At 53.8% G+C, this 20,951-nt stretch overlaps 2 protein-coding genes across 4 annotated transcripts in view; one reads left to right on the top strand and one right to left on the bottom strand.

The window, feature by feature from the left end:
* The first annotated feature begins 2,962 nt into the window (after positions 1 to 2,962).
* CEBPG (CCAAT enhancer binding protein gamma) lies at positions 2,963 to 6,730 on the top strand. The gene has a single exon (XM_040976483.1). It carries the CDS (start codon positions 3,655 to 3,657, stop codon positions 4,108 to 4,110), a length of 456 nt encoding a protein of 151 aa, XP_040832417.1. The 5' UTR covers positions 2,963 to 3,654; the 3' UTR covers positions 4,111 to 6,730.
* A 2,916-nt stretch (positions 6,731 to 9,646) lies between these two features.
* Positions 9,647 to 20,951, bottom strand: part of PEPD (peptidase D) — a 101,406-nt gene continuing 90,101 nt past the window's right edge. For all 3 annotated transcript variants that reach the window (XM_040976478.1, XM_040976479.1, XM_040976482.1), the window contains 4 exons: positions 19,862 to 20,010; positions 13,351 to 13,535; positions 10,658 to 10,849; positions 9,647 to 10,439 (listed from right to left, as the gene is read on the bottom strand). In XM_040976478.1, coding sequence (XP_040832412.1) covers positions 10,302 to 10,439; positions 10,658 to 10,849; positions 13,351 to 13,535; positions 19,862 to 20,010 — 664 coding nt within the window. In that variant the 3' untranslated portion in view covers positions 9,647 to 10,301. The remainder of the gene's footprint in view (positions 10,440 to 10,657; positions 10,850 to 13,350; positions 13,536 to 19,861; positions 20,011 to 20,951) is intronic.

Below are 20,951 nucleotides of genomic sequence, written 5' to 3'. Positions count from 1 at the left end.
TAGCCTGCAGGGGTGCCCACTGTGGAGCTGGGGGAGCACATTGGGCAGCCAGGAGGTTCCATGAGAGCTGTGAAACCTAAAAGGGGCAAGGGCTGAAGGGAGGCTGGGACCCTGTGTCCTGTCGATGGGGCCACAGGTGGCTGAGAGGGCTCTGGTGACATTGCTGTGGGGGACACTGCTAAGCCTGAGCCTTCCAGCCCTGAGACTTGATGCCATTCTGACGTAATTGCTGGGGCAGGAGGAAGAGGGGACATGAGGTCATCGTTGCTGTGTGTGTTCTGTAGAATTGTCCTGTTTAGTAGTGAAACTGACCTGGAAAGGGAGAAACATCTATGAAGACTTTGAAGTATCGGCTTCCACTGAGGAAAAGCACTGAAAACTATATTTTAATAAGCCAGGGAGAAATACATTCCAGCCACGCGGCAGGAGGAGTGCTGACAAAGGGTTAGGAAAACTCTGGGCAGGTTTGTTTTCGCAAGTGAGACATGAGAAAGTTTTATGTTACTTATTCTAGCATTCCTAGGTTTCCATGTATTACTGATTTGAATAAACAATACTCAAGAGATTGGGACCTTTTAAAACCCCTGTTACTTATTTAGGTCATTGCTAATCTACCCGCTCCCAGGTCAGTGTGGTCCTCAGGCCCCCTGAGGTGCCGCAGGGGTGAGTGCTGGTCCAGAGACCTGGCGCTGATTCATTAGGGAAGCCTGCTTCCTCCACGCCGGACTTTGGAATTGGGCTTGGCAGTACAGCAGCCACACTGTCATTTAAGGTGTTTTTTTTTTTTTTTTTTTTTTTTTTTGCCTGTTGTAGATGCTCACTTTTTGTGATGGGAACAGAAGCACAAATGAATTTTTGTGTTTTTTGTTCACTGTTAAAATGACTTTTTCGAAATGTGACTTGTGAAGCTGAAGAACTTTTCAAGCATGTGTAATTTTCCTTTTCTCGTATTTCTGCCGTTTGTAGGGTCCGTGAACACTTAGATCTTCCCACCCTTCATTACTGTGCTTGTCCTGGCACCCTGGCTAGTGCCAGTCAGAATTCCCATTTGTGGGTCTTTGGGTCCAGAAGCAGCAGCGAGCACCCGTAAAGTTGGAGCCCTGAATGGGTCAGTTTTGAGTGGCTCAGGTTCATGACACATAGTCAGGAGGCCTCTTGGCATTCCACATCCCTCGTTTGCAGATGGAAACTAAGCCAGAGCCCAGACACGAGCTGAGCCGGTTCCCTCTCACTGCTGTCCCTGAGCTGGGCCTGGTGTGCTGCAGAGTTTGGCCTTAAAGATGAGAGGTGGGATTGGTAGATAAGAGTTAAAAAGTAGGTAAATGAGATGAACTTGGTTGTGAATGGTAAATGGTCACTGGAAAGGTGTTGAGCAGGTTCTTAAAAACTGGGGAAAAAGTGTGTCAAAAGGCAGTGAGAGGGCTCATACTGATGGTGAGCAGACCCTTTGTAACGGGAAATTATGCAGTATTCATCACTGCAGTTGACTTGGAGTAGATAGTCATTGTGGTTTAGCAGGGAACTTTCTGTCTTGCTTTGGTACTAGAGTGAGAACAGGTAACCACGAGCTCAGGGCTGGCAGTGTGCCTTTTAAAATAATTAGTGACTTTGAAAAGCAAAGAGTGGGGAGAAAACAACACAGTGTTTTAGAGAAATGGCTGTTAAAAGTCTGGGGGGAGCCGCTGGTGCTTACTGCCTTCTCCTTAATCACTTGGGCTCTGCTTATCTGTAGTGTTTCATAATTCTGACACTACAGTCTTTCCACTGATGCAGTTGTGGCACTTTTGTGGTTCCTCACACTGCTGGCTTCCCAAGAGTGCTCCAGCTCAGCAGCTGGAGAGACTCTGTTGGGTTCCTTGTAGTGCAGTAGTGCAGACAGGTGTCGTGTTTGAAGCTGGCCTCATTTCTCTGGGTCACACCTTAACAGTGCCTCAGAATTGGCGTGTGTGTGCTGCATCCAGCAGTGTGGACATGGGTGCGGGCCTGGAGCTGCTCAGCCCTTCTGTCCAGCCTGAGCTCTAGTATGTGTGCTGTCCTGGTTGCATCTTTAGGACTTGTTTCTTTGTATTTTTTGTTGAAAAGGCAGATTTGGGCCTGGTGGCGTGGCCTAACGGCTAAAGTCCTTGCCTTGAGTGCGCCAGGATCACATATGGGCGCCGGTTCTAATCCCAGCAGCTCCACTTCCCATCCAGCTCCCTGCTTGTGGTCTGGGAAAGCAGTCGAGGACGGCCCAAAACCTTGGGACCCTGCACCCACATGGGAGACCTGGAAAGAAGTTCCTGGTACCCGGCTTTAGATCGGCATAGCATCGGCCGTTGCGGTCACTTGGGAAGTGAATCATCAGATGAAAGATCTTCCTCTCTGTCTCTCCTCCTCTCTGTATATCTGACTTTGTAATAAAAAAAAAAATTAAAAAAAAAGAAAGAAAAGAAAAGGCAGATTTACAGAGGAGAGACAGAAAGATCTTCATCTGCTGCCTCTCTCCCCACATGGCAGCAATAGCTGGAGCTGAGCCAGTCTGAAGCCGGGAGCTTCTGGGTCTCCCACATGGGTGCAGGGGTGTCGCTGTCCACAGCGATGGACTTGGTGCACGGAGCGGATAATAACACGTGTGGACTCTGACTGATGGTCAAAAGCCGAAGTTTATTAGTGGCATCAGACTATACACTGAGGGTCATATGGGGTAAGGGAGGAAGTGTTGCGCTCATCAACAAACCCATCCACTGTTTCTATACTTTTGTTTGGAACTCCTTTTGTTTTGTATATTCTACAAAGTGTTCTCATTCACATGCTGTCCACTCAACTGTTCTCATACAAATGATATCCAATCAGTTGTACAAAAGGTATCCATTTGGTTGTTATAATACTGTGCTTGCTGACCTTCTAGGGTCACAGAGTCCTCCTACACAGGGGCCCAAGGACTTGGGGCTGTACTCTGCTGTTTTCCCAGATCATAAGCAAAGTGAAGTAGCCAGGACATGAACTGGCTCCCATATGGGATGCCAGCACTTGCAGGGTGAGGATTAGCCTGTTGAGCTCTCATGCTGGCCCCTGAGTAGGGCGGTTTAATTATATTAAGGACAGGCTATCACTACTAGAAACATAGTTTTTGCTCCTGAATCCAAGAAATTAGCTCAGTTAATTCTGGAAATCTCTTATTTGAAGTCACTGAAAAATTAAAACACACACACACACACACACACACACACACACAAAGGTGGTTGTGGGAGAAGGAAGGTCTTTGGTGATGGCCTGTTAGGAGGAGGAATAGCAGAGGCTGTAGCAGCATGCCCCTCAGGGACACTGTGGATCTGGCACCTGCCTCCTGCATTCTCTGTTGGCTTGAGATGGGAGCCTTTATTCAGGGAGGCGGGGTTTAGCCTCCTGGTGCCTGTTTCTAAGGTAAATGAGTGAGATTGAAATCCTGGGACAGTTGCTGTAAACTTTTTTCACCATGATCAATTAATGTTACCCAGCTGTATTGGGAACATGCAGATTTAATCTCATTTGATGCTGTTGTTGAAAGTCTATTTTTTAACTAGTTTATTTTTTAACTAGGTACGTGAGAAGATTTTTCGGCAGTTTATTGTGAAAACCACTGATCACCTTGCCTTCATTTCTGCTTGTTCCGTGTTGGCCAGGGAGCGTGCCCAAATGAGCACGATATCGCCGCAAAACAGTACTCCTGGAGTGAACGGAATAAGTGTTATCCACACGCAGGCGCATGCCAGCGGCGTGCAGCAGGTTCCTCAGCTGGTGCCTGCTGGCCCTGGGGGAGGAGGCAAAGCTGTGCCTCCCAGCAAGCAAAGCAAGAAGAGTTCACCCATGGATCGGAATAGTGACGAGTACCGGCAGCGCCGAGAGAGGAATAACATGGCTGTGAAGAAGAGCCGATTGAAAAGCAAGCAGAAGGCACAAGACACACTGCAAAGAGTGAATCAGCTCAAAGAAGAGAATGAACGGTTGGAGGCGAAAATTAAATTGCTGACTAAGGAGTTGAGTGTACTCAAAGATTTATTTCTTGAGCACGCACACAACCTTGCAGACAACGTGCAGCCCATTAGCACTGAAAGTACAACGACGACAAATTCTGAGAATTCAGGACCGTAGACCCTTCCTTTCCCAGACTGTACGACTGTGGCTTGAATGTCACAGGTGTGACCACCTGTACCACCTGTGGCAATGGCTGGACATTGTCTTGTTCCATTGTCAAAGATCCATTGGAGCTTATTTAATCGGCACTGAAGAGTTGATTAGCACAAAATAGTAGCCATGTGATTAAAGAATCTGGTTTTAAATGATGCAGATCTTTGTGGGGATTAAAAAGCCAAACATTTTAAAAGTATCTGGTTAAAAAAAAATATATATATATACATATATATCCTGGATGGACCTTGATGTTGTTAACTCCTGACTTCCTAGGAAATGCTTCTTTTTTAAGTTGATCAAAGGAATGGGAAACTGGCCAAGTCACATAGAAGGTTCTCCGTTTTAGCGAGCGGATATGGTGAATTGGATGAAGAAAAATTGAACACCATCCGTATGTTAGTCTATTTGTGATTTTATTTTGAATTATGTGTTAGAAATCCCTAATTACAGGAACCAATCACTTTGTAATTTGGAGTAACATAAATCTTATTTTAGTATAATTAGCATTATTTTCCCTAGTAAGGACAAGTTTTTGAATAGTGATGACGTGTTAAGTAAAGAAACCCCCATCTTACCTTAAAGGCCATAGGCAACTAACTGATCTTCAAATACAGGTAGCATTTAGGAAGCAAATCGATTTTAGCCAAAAGTAAAGCATGTTAGAATTATGCTTTGGGAATAGTTTTGGCTTATTTGCATTATTTTATGTCCTTTAAAAAGAAACTAGGTGGCTTAAAGATATTTGTGTATCAAATTTCAGTTTCTGCAGATGCTAGTAGAAGTTAGCATTTTGGGGTGGGGGAGGGAGGATTTTGACAGCCAAGTTAGTAAGCAAGATGTCGTCAACAGACGCCACAAGCTGCCGACAAGTTGGGATACTAATTCTGCAGGTCGTTTGCCCCTTTGTGCAAAGCAGCTGTCACAGCCATGACTTCTAAAGGCAGAAATTCCTCGTGAAGGATTGTTTTGGTATCTCATCCAAGTGATGATGAGAAAAAAATACATCAACTCCATGCCATTTCCCAAAATTGTAGTCCAAGGAAACTTGAAAATGTGTAAGGTTCTAACCTTTAATTTATTTCACATATATACAACTTTTTATATTGTTTTTGTGACATTTCTTTTTCTCATTAGTGGGCTGTTTTTTCAGACTTGGTGTATCACTGCTTCAGTCTATTCATTTGCATACTTTTATGTCTCGTAAGTTATTTTAGGAAGGAAATGCCCGTAGAACTCAGGTTTACTAACATTTTTGTTGACTAAGAAATGGCAATCACTGAAGTAGGAAATCTGAGTCTGGTGTGGGTCAATGGTCAATGTCGCCAGTCTAGGTGGTCTTTGTTAATGTTCTTTTTATTATTATTACTGGGTGGTTTTTTTTTTTTTTTTTTTTTTTGGTAGCATAATTCTGGCTTGGAATTGCTGACATTTTTGTAGTTCTTTGTGCCTGGGCTGGTGATGAGGGATATGTCTTTCTTAAGTTTGTGCTGTCTGGTGTCTCATTTGAACATGACAGTTTTTGGCCACCTTGTTCCTTCCTGGTAGGATTTGGAATAATGTGACCACATTGTAGACCACGTCTACGCCTCTGGATTGGTGAAGGGTGCTGACCGTCACCGTGTCCAGCAGCTCAGCCACGCTTGCAGCTGTTCTATGCACAGGCAGGGGTCCCGCTGTCCCTCTGTGAAATGCTGACCAGGATGGGAGTTCCTGCCTTCCAGAGCCGGAAAACAGGGTGTGGGGTTCTGTTAGGACCCAGCCCTGGTTTACCTTGGAATTTCAGTCTACCTAGAGGCTGTTGTTTCGAAAAGCTAAGATTTAGGGAATCTTGTGAATCTTAAGCTGACTTATGTTTTATAATTAATTGGAGATGCAGTTGGGGCACTTGAATCTTTAAACACCTGTAACAGGCATTTTAATCCCGTTTACTAAAAAAAAAGAAAAAGAAGTATCTCTTGGAAATTGACATCTCCCCCATGGAATTTGGTTACCAGTTACATGGATTAGCTGTTCTGAGCAAAGAAGCTTTAAGGGTAGTGGAGTGTGTACTCTGCATTTCCAATCAGAACAGAAGTTGGCCACTTCTGGAAAATCCTGTTACCTGTGCAAATCTGAACTGTAACAGGAGCGGATAGATAGGACAGAAACCCGACCCAGTCCCCTCACTATCTTATCACACTGTTTTCCTTTGATGGTTTAGGTGGAGGGCAAGCAACTGTAGGAATGGGGTTTAGAACTTGAGATTGCACAGTGACTTTCGTAACTTCCTTGTGTTCCCTCTGAACTGATAAAGATCGGATCCGCCTTCGTGGACACATCTTGTGATTTAGAAAGCAGGCTTTAGTGTGAACTGCTGGCTGCCTGCGCATCTCCTGGGGTGGGTGCTTGTCCTCTGGTTCTGGCTGCAGAGGGCGAGGTCTGAGCCGCCCAGCCCCGCTGCTGTCTGGCTGCTTTCATGGACTGGGACGCCAGCTCAGACGTGGACATTCTTACTGAGCAGTACTGAGGTTTTCATAAAATAGGACCAGATTTTTGAAATGCAGGTCTTGAGTGTGAAAATTCTGAAGCTTACATTTAAACAGTAGCAGTGTGTGTAATTTAAGTTACTATTGAACAGAAGGAGGTTGTAGCAGCTTTTGATGTTTCTTAATCCCTATTAGAGGGCTTGAAACCTGGTATCGGGAAAAACCCATTTAGCACTCAGTGCTTTTTGATGCCTTAGATATAGGAGAAAAACATTTCTTGTTTGACAAAAGCTAGGAAGGAGAAAGTCCATCTACAGCAATTAGATCTGCCTCTCAGGAAAAAAAAAATACTAGTTCTTTTTGTTCCTGGCTTTCCTCAGTTTGTGAGATTGCTCTATTTTTTTAAAACATAATTTTATTTCTTTCAATGAATTTAAAATAAAAAAAAAACTTTGAAAGGACGACTGTATTTCCTTGTGGGTTTCTTTATATCGGATCCCAGCAGTCAGGCCAGCTAAGTGGTTCTGCTGTGGGCTCCCCTGTGTCCAGCCTGGTGGAGGGGGCGGTGAGGGGCCGGCGGTGGAGGGCCGGCAGTGGGGAGCCGGCGGCAGGCACCACTTCTGCTCAGTTTCTCTGCATGGGTAGGGTGGTAGCTTTATTTGGACCTGGAATGAATCTTTAAGTTGTACATTTAGACAATTGGTCTGTTCTCAAACTGAAGGCAATAAAATGATTTCCTGTTTAATCACTTCATATCTTGCATAGTTTCCATTTACAGAGCAGGAAGGGCACAGCTTCATAGGACATGTTACCTGTCACCTTGACGTGTGTGATGCGGAAGAGCGTCTTTAGAGGGGAACTTGCTCATGATTCCAAGAGACTGACTTGCATGTCCCGACGATGATGCCATTTGGAGACTTTTCTTTCAGGATCTTTCCTGTCTTTCATGTCTTGGGAAATGCATTTCTAATTGTAAGTATCTCAATGAAAATGACAGTAATTATTTCTGTGGATAGTGTTCCCATTTCACTTTCATAGATTTGTTGTAATTTAGACTCCGGTAACTTGTCACAGGGAGTTTGAGAGATGCTTTGCAGTGTGAAGGTGCAAGGTCTTTTGGCCTGCCCTCTCTGGGCCCTGGCATATCTGCGACCCTCACCAGCTTCTCGGAGGGGACCACCAGTCCCCAGGGGCTGTTGCTCACAGCAGCATCCTGGCTCCTGCAGCCACCAAGTGACAGGTGCTGCAGTGTTGGCCCTGGCCTTAGCTGTCACACCTTACGCTTCTCCGTGGCCCCTGTGCAAGTTCTCACCATGATCGGGTGTCTCTCCATGTCATCACCACCTTTGAGTCCGCGTCACCTCCCCTCACCTCTTGTCTTGAGCCTGGCTGACTCCTTGCACAGCAGTCCCGGCATCCTCCATTGTGTCTGCCTCACTGCTTTCCTGAGCTTTGAGGAATAGCACCGCCTCCTTCCTGAGCCAGTTCTTTGGAATGTGCCTCTCTTGCCTTTCACTCAGACCCTTCCTGAGAGGTCCCCTGTTGGCCCACTGGAACTCTCATGGGGCTTCTCACAGTGTTTTAGGCATGTATGTTGGAGCTGAAGCTGTGTTGGCTGCTCTGAGAGCAGAGGTTGGCAGCACTTAGAGACTTCTGGAATGCCAGAGGAGGCTGCTCCACACAGCTTTCTGGAAGGGTCTCTAGTTTTGAAGATGTACCAGTTTCTGCAAAGGTAGGAGACTGACACCCTGGTTACAGCCTCAGGAACATAGCACAGAGAAGGTGGCGAGTGCCAGCCACCTAGAAACCCTTTGACCTGTTGAACTGGACTGCAGAAGCTGTGTCTCTGTCCCCAGTGTCCTTCGGACAAGGTGGCTCTGAGAGGTCCGCTTGCTCTGTTTGGTCTATGTGGGGTGGGTGCTTTGGGTAGGAGAAGAAGGCGAAAGATGTGTGAGGCATTCACCTGGTTTTCTCAGCCTAACCAAGAGGAACTCCAACCCCATGGGGACACAGTGTCACAGGGCAGTGGCATGGAGAGGACTTGGGCAGCCCTGAGCTTCCTGACGCTCCTCACGCTGCTCAGTATCACAGGCAGATGACTCGGAGAGAAAGCTTTCACACCTAAGGAGCAGGTAAGATCAAGGGCGAGGAAATCAGACAGACTTTTTTTTTTTCTTTTTTAAGAGTTATCTGTTGGATTGGCAGATTTACAGAGAAAAGGAGAGAGCTCTTCTGTCTGCTGGTTCATTCCCCAAATGGCCACAATGGCTGGAGCTGAGCTGATCTGAAGCCACTCCTTTCCTAGGTCACAAGCAGAGAGCTAGATGGGGAGTGGAGCAGCTGGGACATGTGCTGGCACCCTTATAGGATCCTAGTGCTTGCAAGGAAGGTGAAGATTAGCCATTTGAGCCATTGCATTGGACCCTAGACCTTCTAATGTAGCCACAAGATACATTGATGTTGCCACAGGAGAAAATCCTTCCCTTGATGACTGGGAGTCTAGCCCTGCTTACCGACTCCCCTACTCCAATTGTGGTTTCATCTTGTTCTCACTGGCACTTTCCCTTGGCTCAGAAATGCCCAGGTGAGAGCACTGTGGAGACAAACCTAGGAGGGGTACAGAATTCTAGAAGCTGGCTCCTAGGGGTGGGGCGGGGGCTGGGTACAGGAAACAAGCAAGCTCTGCCTTGTCACAATGCTGTGGTAAGTGGCAGTGTCTGGCAGGTGTATACCACGTGCACAGGCATCAGGGACAGAGACCCTCATGAGTGTCCAATGTGAAAATGAGAAAATCCCTGCACCTCAGGTTCTTTTGTAATTCTGCTTTGTTTGTAACTCACTTTGTGGCAGTGCCCGTATCACAACCATCCTGCCTTTGAGCCTGTGCAGAGATGGGATGTGTAGGCTGGGTCCACCAGATGGACTGACCCGAGGGTCTAGGGCTTGCTGTACACAGCCCCCCACTGGGTACTGAAAAGGTTGAAGCTTGGTAGAAGAGCCCTCGTGAGTGCTTGTTAAAGAGCCTCCCTGCATCACCCCTAGCAACTGAGATGCAGAAGTCCTGCTTTCATGTGGGTCCTGGGGATCTCTGACTCAGAGCCCTGTGGTTCTGACTCCTGTTAGTCTTGGGAAGTTTGTAACAAGTGACAGAGCAACAGCGAAGCCTGGCAGGGACTCCAGTACTCAAAGCAGGCTCCTGGGGCCAGGTCACTGCCCTTGTGTGGCCAGGCTGAGGCAGCAGCAGAGGCCAGAAGGCCTGTGTACCCAGCCCTGAGTTTCCTGAGCTTCAACTCAGCACTAGCACTTGTTCCCAGAGGCCATGGGTCCCGAGTGCCTGACTGGAAAGGGCTGAATGTAAAGAGGGTGGCATGCAGCAGACCATTTTTGGAAACCTTTTATTGCAAATTCCATTCTGCACAGTGATTGTCTGAGAAGAAACCCTGGGAAGGCCTCTCCTGAGAAACAGAATATAAATCGGCGGCAGTGAGCTGGGATTTTAGTTGCTACTGAGGCACTGGTTTATCAGGCAACATTTTAAGTCACTGTCATTTAAGCAGGTTAATACAAATGGGTTTTGTGGCCTGGAAGCACTATCTGATCAGAAGTGTGTGTGGTGGGGGTCAATCAGCAGGCTCCCCACCACAGAGAGGGGCAGGCCCCAGTCCTGCTGGGCATGCCTGGTGGACCCTACTTTGGACCAGAGAAAGGGGTGAAGGCCTTGTCAGAGCCTGACATGCATGCTTCGATCTCCTCCACAGTGCGGGGCACGCAGGTCAGCAGCTCCACGCCAGTGTCGGTCACCGCGACGTCCTCCTCAATGCGGACCTGGGCCAGAGGGACAGGTGCGCGCCATCAGTGGACCGAGGAGCTTTCTGAGGACCCCGGGTGGGAGGGGCTGGCCTCCAGGGCTCTGCAGGTCAACTGGCTGCTCATAGCACCTCCTCATCCTGTCCCTGCCAGGGTGCTGGAGCCCCCGGCATGGGCAGGGGGTCAGGGGGCTGGGAGGGGTTGGGGGCAGGAGTGTGGGACCCATGGGCACTCACCCCACCAAAGCCACGGAATCGCTGCAGGACCTCGCGGTTGAAGAAGCAGGCACGGGCTGGGTCAGCCAGAGCCTCGTCCAGGAGGTGGTCGATGAAGTAGATACCTGGTTCCACTGTGAGCACCATGCGAGGTTCCAGATGCCGTGCGGTACGCAGGCTGCGTAGGCCCGGCTCGTCAATGCGCTCCACACCCTGTGGAAATGGGAGGGACTGGAGGACCCAGCCGGCAGCTCCAGGGCTGGTCACTGTCCTTGGGGCTTTCTGACCTGGGGGCCTCCAGCCCAGACTCGCCACTGCTGCACGCTGGCCACGGGTAGCTCTCTCTGACTCTGTGTTTTGAACATCCCTGGCGCTGGACACCGTCAGAACTGACTTCCAGAGCCCCAGGGAGAGCAGTGTGCACACAGCCAGGGCAGGCTGCCTGGGTGGGCCCATGGGGCTGGCCGGGTATCTGGCTGCCGTCATCGGAGCCCCTCTTCTGGCCAGGGGGGAAGATAGCAGTCAGACCAGGGAAGCCAAAAAAGCTCTTAAGGAAGGTTGTGAGGCCTCCCGGGGGCTGCATCTCTGCTTCCAGGTGGCTCGAGTGCAAATTAGCCCCCAAAGTACCTGTGCGGCCTCCCTGCCAGGCCAGGTCTACCACATGCCCACTCAGGAAGAGGGACAAGTGCTGGCATCAGGATGGGTCCCCTAGCATGTGCACCTCCTTGTGCAGACAAGACCTTAGCCTGGGGCAGATGGCACCCAGGGTACTGGTAGAAGTCTTGTCTAGGTCCTGGGGTGCACATGTGGCCTGTGGCCAGGGCCTCTTGAGTGAGCGGATGGCCAGCTTGCTTTCTGGTCAGGATCCGAGCCGGTCCTGCTTGTGGTTCCCCTCAGGAAACCCAGCTGCTGGAGATGGAGCTGTCAATTCTGACTGTTTGGGGACCAAGAACATCAGACTTCAATTAGTGGTTCACGTAAGGTAACCAGCACCAGGCTGGCCCAGCCTCCGGGGCAAGGCACAGCAGGGAAGGCCGGCCCCGAGACTGCATGAGACTGGGAACAGCCACCGTGACCATGCTCTAAGCACATGTGCCCACTGCTGAGGTCCGAGCCCCACAGTACCTTCCTCTGGCCACTGACCTGGAGGAGAGGGGGATGCTGGGAGGCAGGGTCCTGCTCAGCTAGCAGTTCCCATTGGAACAAGGTCCCCATGCTCAGCTGAGAGGCGCTAGGGGGCAGGGCTGGGGCTTGTCAGAGCTGAAGGTCCCAGGGTCTCTATTCCAGAATTGTCCTGCTCCTGCCACCTGAAGCCAGTGCCTGGTCCCCCTCCTCCCTGCCCACTGGCATGACTCTCCAGCTTCAGCCACCAGACCCTTCATGCACACCTCAAGTGCGTGTCCTCTCTTCCCTGTAGCTGGAAGCCAGGCCTTGCCCCACCATCCCTGGGGACCCATGCAAAGCTGCCCCATGGGGTGCAGTGGGGGTACACTTCCCTCTGGCCAGAAGGTTTTAGGATTGCCAAACTGAATGGAAAGAATCCCCTCCAGGGGTGAGGGCAAAGGTTGTGCCTCCCCAGCTGACTGGTTTGAGGCTGCCTCTTCAGAGGGTGGCTGGGGGTCTACCAGGGATAGGGCACAGGCCTGAGCATGCCAGGGAGGCCAAAGGGGAGGTAGCACTGGACCAAGAGCTGGCCTCCTGTGAAGGGGCCAATCCCCGTGACCCTGGCCACCTACCCTGTTGGGGGCGTGCAGGGGCCTGCACCCACGGGGCCCATGCCTGCCTCTGCCCAGGGACGAGGGCTCTGAGCAAAGGAGCCCCAGATGTGTGTATAGGCCTGAACTAAAACAAATGACTTTTATAGGAAAAGCCATATTTTTCCACAGTGTTTATCTGTCAGAAGAATAGACTCTGTGAGCACAAAGGGCTGCTTACTGGAAAAGATGAAAACTGGTTGCTGCCAATTTTCTCTGGTGGAAAAAAAAAAGTGCCCTGGCAACGAATGAATAACGAAGCTCGGCTAACAATGTCTGGAAGGCCCTGCTCTTGGCTCGCTGCACACAATGGGATGGGAGAAATTAGGAAATTAAAACTGATTTTGTTTCTCTAAATTTAACTGTTTACACTTGAGGAAAAAAATAATTGAATAATAATGCTTCTCTTGAGCAATACTATACCCCCCCCCCCCAAAAAAAATCATTCTTGGTGCTTTCAAAATACCCCACAGCCACCAGGCCAAGCCTGGTCTTGGCCCACTGGCTGGCGGAACCCAGGGCGTGCTCCCATTGCCTAATCAGTCCCTGCGCTGTGGGCACGGAGCCAGGCTTCCCCCATCCTGCCGGGCCTAGAGAAGCCACAGCCACCTGCCTGAGAGGGCCTCCTCTTTGGGTGGTCCTAGGAGGGGTGGGTGGGGCCACAAGCATCCCAAAGGTACCTGGGCAGGAAGAGTGAGTGGGCCCGGGGCATGCGTCTTCACACAGCTACATACAGGAAGTTTTCAGGGATTCAGGGTGGCGCTATCACCAAAGCCTCGTACACTGGACAGGACTCTGCACACCCAGTGCCCAGGGGAACCCATTCCAGTGCCCCTGCAGGCAGCCAGAGGAGGAACACCCACGCATCTGCCTTGTCTGGACCAGGGCCTTTCCTGGGGCCAACCCCCATCCCACCAGCTGTGTCCCAGAGCCATGCTCAGTAGACAGCTTCCTACTGACCTCGGGGTAGCCTCCCACGTCGTGCACATCAATGCCCAGGAAGTGGCCTAGCCCATGAGGCATGAACACAGCCCCCAGGTGGGCCTGGACCATGGCATCCACGTTGCCGCTCAGCACGCCGATGCGGCTCAGCTCCTCCAGGTGGATGCGGTCGGCCAGGCGGTGCATGTCGGGCCACCATACACCTGTGGCTCAGGAGGAGAAGCAGTGAGCTGGGGAGGCCCTCTGAGTTCTGCACATCAAGACCCTTCTGACCCCAGGAGCCAGCCAGCCCAGGCTTATCCAGGCTTATTCCCTAGCCTGTGTCACACCAACGCCTGGGGGCCTGGGCAGCACAGCCAGATGGCTGGGCAGCAGGAGGAGGGGCACGAGCTTCTCCCCCAGCAGCCACAGCAGCCGCAGGGCAGCCTCCATGGGCCGTGCGCCCAGGTCTGTGGCTTGGGCTACAGGAGGGGGCACCCTGCACACATCCTAAGAGTGGGACTGATTCATACTTGCAGGTGCTGCTGCCCCAGCCTCACTGTTTACTAGCAGAGGCTGTGTGGGTGGGTGAGTGGAAGAGGGTCCTGTAGCCCAGGCTACCAATCAAATGAATCTTTGCCCTGGAGTTTCTGGGGCCAAGGTCACTGAATCTCAGCAGCAGAGTCCTCAGCTCTGCCCAGCCCTCTGGGAAGGAGGCCCTAGTGCCATAGGGCACCCAAGGAGAGTTCCCTTCTACAGTGCTCAGCCATCCTCCACCCCCCACCCAGAGGGGCTCCAGCCCCACTTCTGGACTCTGGCAAGGAACCTGAGCCAGCCTCCTGCCCTGACCCTCAGCCAGCCAAGTGCTGGGTGAGACAGAGTCCAGGTGGGCAGAGTGAGGGCCCAGATCCCTGTCTGGGGGCACTGGCCAGAGGGGGCAGCCAGTGTGGCTGCTACAGCAGACGCCTGGCAAAGGCCCTCTCTAGGGCCATACAAGTTTGGCTCGGAGGCAGCCTCGCCCTTCACTTTGCCCTGGTGTGGGTGATGGCTGCTGCTGGGGGCTGGGATGGATGCAACTCCAAGGTCCCCAAGGTTCAGTGGGCGGGGCGGCAAAGGAGGCCCCCCAGACACCGTGGGGCCCTTTCCCTGCCACTGCTGGATGCCCCGTGGCGATATTCTTGGCTGTGCTGGAGGTAAGAGATACCAGGGCCCCTTGCACAGGAGGAACAGGGTTGGGGACAGCCACTCTGGGGTCCCAGGCAGGCATGTGTGTGAATGACACCTTGGCTGGCCTGAGCAGCACTCCTGCGGGCTGGAAATGTCCCTGATGGCCAGCCTTCCTGTGTGACCTCCCTAAACCTCAGAGGTCACCACCACTGAAGGCCGTGGACCCTAGAAAGCTGGCATGCAGTCTCTGGTGTCTGCTTGGGCGGAGGGCAGCACACCACACCCCAGATAGTGGTATTTGCTTCTAGGTGTACATCGTGACATCCTGCCATGTGCCAGCTTCACACTTGGAGTCTTGGGGGCATAGGCCCGACCTGTCCCACATGCAGCCCCACCCCCCCTGCAATCCAGAAGTGTCTTAACACCTGCCCATGCTCTCTGTGCTGGCCTTGTTCCTGAATCCTTCTGTTGTGGGAGAGGTGTCACAGCATAAAAGCTGGCCCCTCCCTGAGAACCCTTGTGGGGATCCTGCCAAGGGTTCTTGCACCTCAGATGAGCAGCTGTCCCCTACTCACACCTGCCAGCTTGCTGCCCGCAGGAAGAGCTGCTCCAGGGGTGGAGCCAGCCAGCCCCCGCGCTGGGCAGAGCAAGCTCCAGCTCTGCTGGCACTCCCACCCTACCCCCAACTCGCTTCCCTGGGCTGTTGGCCACGGCCGTGGGGGGCTCTGAGAAGCGCAGCCTTCAAACCCGGCCAGCCTCCACCACAGGCTGTGGTCTTGGCCTGGCCTCAGCAAGGGTGGGAAGCAGGTATAAATCATGCTTCGTGGGGGCCCCTCCTGGGGACGGCCCGGCGCCTGCCTGGACGTGTAGGCCCAGGCGGCCCCGCGGCGCCTCTGGTCGGCTTCGCCAGGGCCCTCAGGGAAGGCCTTGCACACAGCTCTCTTGGCCGGGCCATGGAGTTTCTGCCTGTGTGTGGTTAGGGCTGTGACAGTGATTAAACCCCCAGCAACTTGGCCCCAGTGTCTGGCCCGGATGGTGGTTACGACACTCAGGGCTGAGGCGGGGCCCCTCAAGTGTGTGAAGGTTACTGTCCTTGGGCCGGGCACAAGCAGTGGGGGCCTCCCTGCCAGCCCTGGGGCAAGGCCAGCCTCCCAAGGGCTCCTACACCGGAGCCCCTGGCCCCAAGCCCGCTTGTACCAGGGATGTCACAGAGCATGACAGCTTGTTCTGGCTACCTGAAGGGTTTCTCTAACCTGGCCCCTCATTTCTGCCCGGGCCTCACTATCCCCTTCATCTGCTGTCACCCACACCCTATCTGGACACCCCAGCCACCCGACCCATGTCCCTCAGCCACTGCTGACCGGGGCAGCTAGACCCAGACCAGTGGGCCTGAGAGCGGGCACTCTGTGTGCTCTGCCCACATGGTCCCTTAGATGGGACTGCCCCTCAGGCCCCATTTCCTCCTGTGGGCCTCTGATTGGGGCTTTTCTTCCAGAAAGCCTTCTCTGATGCAGCCAGAGGTCTTCTACACTAGCAAGGCACATGAGGACAGCTGGGATCTGGTGATGGCCCTGGGACCCTAAGACCCCGAGACCTGTTCTGGGCATGGCACATCATGAGGGCCCAGGATCCAGGGGTGCCCTGCCCCCTCCCAGGGTGCCCAGTGGAGCCTCTGGGTCTGTCTGTCTGTCCTACCTCAGGAGACCCTCAGTTCAGGGACACAATGCCCCAGGATGAGTACAGGGCAGCTCTGGGGGATCGTCAGCACCTTCTCCTGCTGGGTCTGCAGCTCAGCCTCCCAGCCCAGGGTGATCCCAGGGCTGAGCCAAGCTGGGAGGGCCGCAGAGGGCCCCCCATGTGCAGTCCTCTTCATCTGCAGTGACCCATAGGTGGGGGAGCATGGAGGGGGTGTGATATGGGCTGGGTGAGCCACACTCTGAGGGGGTACAGGAGATAGGGCTCAGGGCTGGGGTCCCAGGGCAGGCCCTGGGGGTGGCCAATAATTGCCTGGCAGAAGCTGTGGGAAGAGGACCCCATCCAACTCCGGGACCTTAGAGGTCCACTGGCTCTGCACCATGCCCGAGGTGCCCAGATGCAGATGGAGTGCATTTTCCTGTTCCCATTGGAAGTCCACAGTGCAGCAGGGCGCCTGGGGAGCACACAAAGGTGGTGGTGGGCGGAACCTGCCAACCAGCCCCCAGCCAGCTGTGGGGATGCAAACGGAGCCTGTTTGTCCCAGCCCCTGATGCAGAGAGGGTTCAGGGCTGGAATGCCATGTGCTCCCTGTAGCACTGTCTGTGCCATCTTTAAAGAGAAGGCCCTGAAGGGGGGAGTCCAGCTACTCCGGCACTGTCCATCTGGGAGGGTGGCAGCGCTGGCCCAGGGCCCTCAGGGCACATCTGTGGGCGTCCACTTGCACTCACACATGTGTACAACCCACAGCTAGGTGCTCCTCCTTGCTCATGCTGAGGGCACACTGGGACCCACTCCTCTGGATTCCCCTGGGTAGTCCTCCCTGCCCCTCAAAAGTGGCCAGGACCCAGAGCCAGGAGTCAGGTACAGTGCAGACAGCTACAGGAGCCATGCACAGGAATGTCACTCATGTGGCATGGGCAGCAATGAGGCTCTCATGGGCACAGAGGCCTGGGGTGCTGGGAGGTGGGGCGCTGGGTATTTACAGGAAGCAAGGCCTGGCAGTGAGTGGGTGAGACCGAAAGAACTTGTGCCGGTGGCCAGCTCAGACACCTGGCTCCCAGTAACAGGAGGCCACAGCGAACCTGGATTTCAGTGGGCCTGCTGCGCCCCCACTGCTACCCTCCTTGCCTTGCAGCCTCTGAGCGGCAGAGGAAACAGCTCCTTGGGCCCCGGGATGAGGTGCCAGGCCAGCGTTCTTCAATTCTCTGGGGCGGCATCAGCCGGGAGCCGTCCTGTGTTCTGATCATTAATTTCTGCCTCTCCTCTGGGCATCGTTGTGGGATTTCCTGCTTGTCTTTATTGACTCTTCCCTGGAAGGTTTCAGGAAGCAGCCCAGCAGTCTCACTGGGGTATTTGTCTTGGCACAGGAGCTGGATCCACAAACCAGGGGCTTTCCTCCTCTGGGATGCATCCCAGGGGGGCTGGCCTGGCCGTGGCCTCTGTGGTGCTGTGGGGGAGGTGACCCGCCTTCCACCCTAATCAGCAGAGCACCTCTGTGGGCATGGCCTCCTGCCCCTCTCCCAGACTGAGCATGACCCAGATAGAGTCCAACTTAGTGGGGTGGGGTGGGCAGTACTGCCAGGACTTGGCTTCACCTCCTCCTCAAAAGGGTCCTCCAGACCCTTGCATGGGTTCCCTCATCTCCAGCAGAAGGCAAGTGTGTGGGCCTGAGTGAGGCCCTCCCTTAGGGTCTGCAGGTCAGCTGAGCTTGGCCTAGTGGCTCTAGTCATCCCCGGGCAAGCCAGAGGTCTTCTGCAGCCTGTGGACCTTGTCACTCTCTAGACAGAATGAGAGGGACACCTGCCTGGCCCTAAGTGGCCAGAACATCAACTGGAGGTGCCACCAGCAGGAGTTCCTGCAGCCAGGGCTCAGCCACACCGTGCAGGTGGCCTGGAGCTCCGGGGGTGATGACATTTTTTCACACCTCCCCCAACCTCCTGCCCATCCTGCCAGTGGTCCCCCTGAGAGGTACAGCCTTGCTGTCCCTTCTTCAGATGATCCCCAGCCCTTGGGTGGGCATGGAACCTCATGGTTACTGATGTCCATGTCCTCACATCGGATGACCTGGGGTTTGATTCCCGGATCCAGCACTTGTGTCTGCTGGAAACGTGAGAAACCAAGACTGAGTTCTGGCTCTGGCTTTGGGGAAGGTGCTGATGGCTGAAGCTTTCTTTCTTAGTTTCTCTCCCTGCCTAATGTGCAGTCTGCTGCAGCGCAGCTCTCTTCCATTGCTCCTGTCCGGACCCCTGGATGTGGCCCTGGGTACGGCGCACAGGTGCGTGAGGGTCCCCAGGCCCTGGGGGGCAGCAGAGCTCTGCCTGGGTGGGTAGGAGTTGCTGGGGGATGCTTGCAGGCCTCACTCATGGTCAACATAGGTGTCACAGTGACACGGCCCACCAGGGCAGAGCTGCGGAGTGGCCAATAGCTGGGAGCATAACGAGGACAGCTTTGTACACACTGGGTTGGCATGGAAACCACGGGCCACTGCAGAGGCTGCAGGGGCCACCCCAGCTCAAGCTACGTTGAAATGATCTGCAATCGTTTAAGTGATTGGCAGGATTGCAAACTGAAGCCACACTTTTCCTCCCTGGTGTGAAGAAGGGAAGGTAGACATGCAGCAGCTAACAGCGAGGCAGCGCAGGATTTGCAGGCCAGAAGGGACTCGGCGCTCTCCCCCACCCCGTCATCCTCCTATACCTCCTCTGTGGACCCACGAACCCCACCCAGCTGTGCCGCCGTGTAACAGACACATCAGTCCATGACATGCTTTTCCTCCACAGCTGCAAATAGGGCTCCATCACCCCTCTTCCTCTTGGGACTGGGACCTGCCTGGCCTCTGCCTGGGCTTGTATTTGTTTACCAGACTCATTGTGTTGGGCCAGCATGGGACTGGGGGAGGGTAGGGAGCTTGGCAATGGGGCAGTGGATAGAAAGTGTCCTAATGCTAGCTGGCCTGGCCAGGGGTTCATAAGACTTCCACAGCTCAAGACCACTGTGTGGGCCTGGTGTGGTGGCGCAAGTGGTTAAAGGTCCTCGCCTTGCATTCCCGGGATCCCATATGGGCGCCGGTTCTAATCCCGGCAGCCCCGCTTCCCTTCCAGTTCCCTGCCTGTGGCCTGGGAAAGCAGTCGAGGACGGCCCAGAGCCTTGGGACCCTGCACCCGCGTGGGAGACCCGGAAGAGGCTCCTGGCTTCGGATCGGCATAGTATCGGCCGTTGCGCTCACTTGGGGAGTGAATCATTGGACAGAGGATCTTCCTCTCTGTCTCTCCTCTCTGTATATCCGTCTTTCCAATAAGAAAATAATAAAAATAAATCTTTAACAACAACAACAAAAAAAGACCACTGTGTATAGGATGCTGAGGGTTAGACTGGCAGGGCCTGCATGGGCCACAGGAGTGGGGGCAGCAGCAAGATATATGAACCAAGACTGGCTGCAGGGAGTGGCTTCTGCTTTGGGGCAGGGCTCAAGTTGATGATGCAGCAGCTGGCGTGGGCAGAGGTCAGCCTGACCTGCAGTCTTGTGCCCCCCAACTCGTGGCTGCCCCCACATGGTGGTCAGTCCCCTTCCTGGGAGCAACCTTGGGGAACTGACAGCTGGGGTGGGCTGGGGCGGCAGGTTCAAGTCACAGAGTACACCTGCAGGTACCTGCTCCCCGCTGTGTCCCCCCACCAGCCCCCAGCTTACCTGGCTTCATGGCGTTCATGACGGCGCGGCAGCTGCGCAGTACAGCCTCATAGATGGCCCTCTGGTCTGTGGTGAACTTGCCGTTGGCAGGAAAGGAGCAGGTGATGTCGGAAGCAAAGCAGTAATATTCACCACCCATGTCAAACAGGCTGCAGAGAGAGGCCAGTGTGAGGCTGCAGCCATGTGGGGGACACCACTCTCTTCCTCAGCCCTGGGTGGATCAGGGGGCTCAAGTCAGCACCCCGTCTCTTGGAGTGACTGCTGGGGGGCCACTCCACCTTAAGGGCCTGAGGACCTCAGTCCCCCAAACAAGCCTGGGACACGGAGCTCAGCCAGAGAGGGATGGGGCTACCCACCAGCCCTGTTCTGGAGTGATTGGCAAAGGGGGAGACAGACACGTCCCAGGGCCATGGCTACCACATAAGCATCCTAACATCTATCCCAGGTGTGCCCTGCATCCCGCACAGGCTGAGGCGCATGCGAAGGAGAGGCGGCAGGGGCCTGCGGATAGACGTGCTGGATGGATCCGGAAGGGCACCTGGCCCCGGTGGTGTCGGCGTGGGAACCAGCCAGCAGCTGCCACCTCCTTCTCTGCTCTGGGGTCCTTTGGCCATAAAAGCTTGTCTGACACCATCCTCCTCTGCACGGGGGTAGGATGGGCTTGTCCTGGCTGGGCCTGAGGCAGGCAAGGAGCAGGAGGGAGTGCCTGAGGACAGCCCCGGGGCCACCAGGGCTTTCCTGGGGCCTTGTCTGCTGGAGCTGCCATCCTGTATCCTTGGGTGACATACACAGGGTGTAGCATGAAGGGGAGGGCAGGAAAGGCCAGGGTTCCAGGAACAGTGAGCCAGTGCAGGCGGGGCACTGGGGGGACAGCGGGCCAGGCGTGCTGAGTCAGGACAGTGACTGGGTCCGCCTCCTGGACTTCTGGTGATGGGCACCTACCTGTCTGTTCCAGGGCACATAAGAGTCTGCCCTGCTCACTCCCAGGACTGCATGGAGGAGGCAGCCCTTATGTGAAAGGGTCTCCCATGTGGTTGTGATAACAGACCAGGGGTGTGGCAGTGAGCCTGGGGGACCAAGCCCTACTAGC

This window comes from Ochotona curzoniae, unplaced genomic scaffold, assembly GCF_017591425.1.
Source record: "Ochotona curzoniae isolate NIBS_2020 unplaced genomic scaffold, NIBS_Ocur_1.0 contig_2699, whole genome shotgun sequence".
Lineage (NCBI taxonomy): Eukaryota > Metazoa > Chordata > Mammalia > Lagomorpha > Ochotonidae > Ochotona > Ochotona curzoniae.
This window is presented reverse-complemented; position numbering and strand designations above follow the sequence as displayed.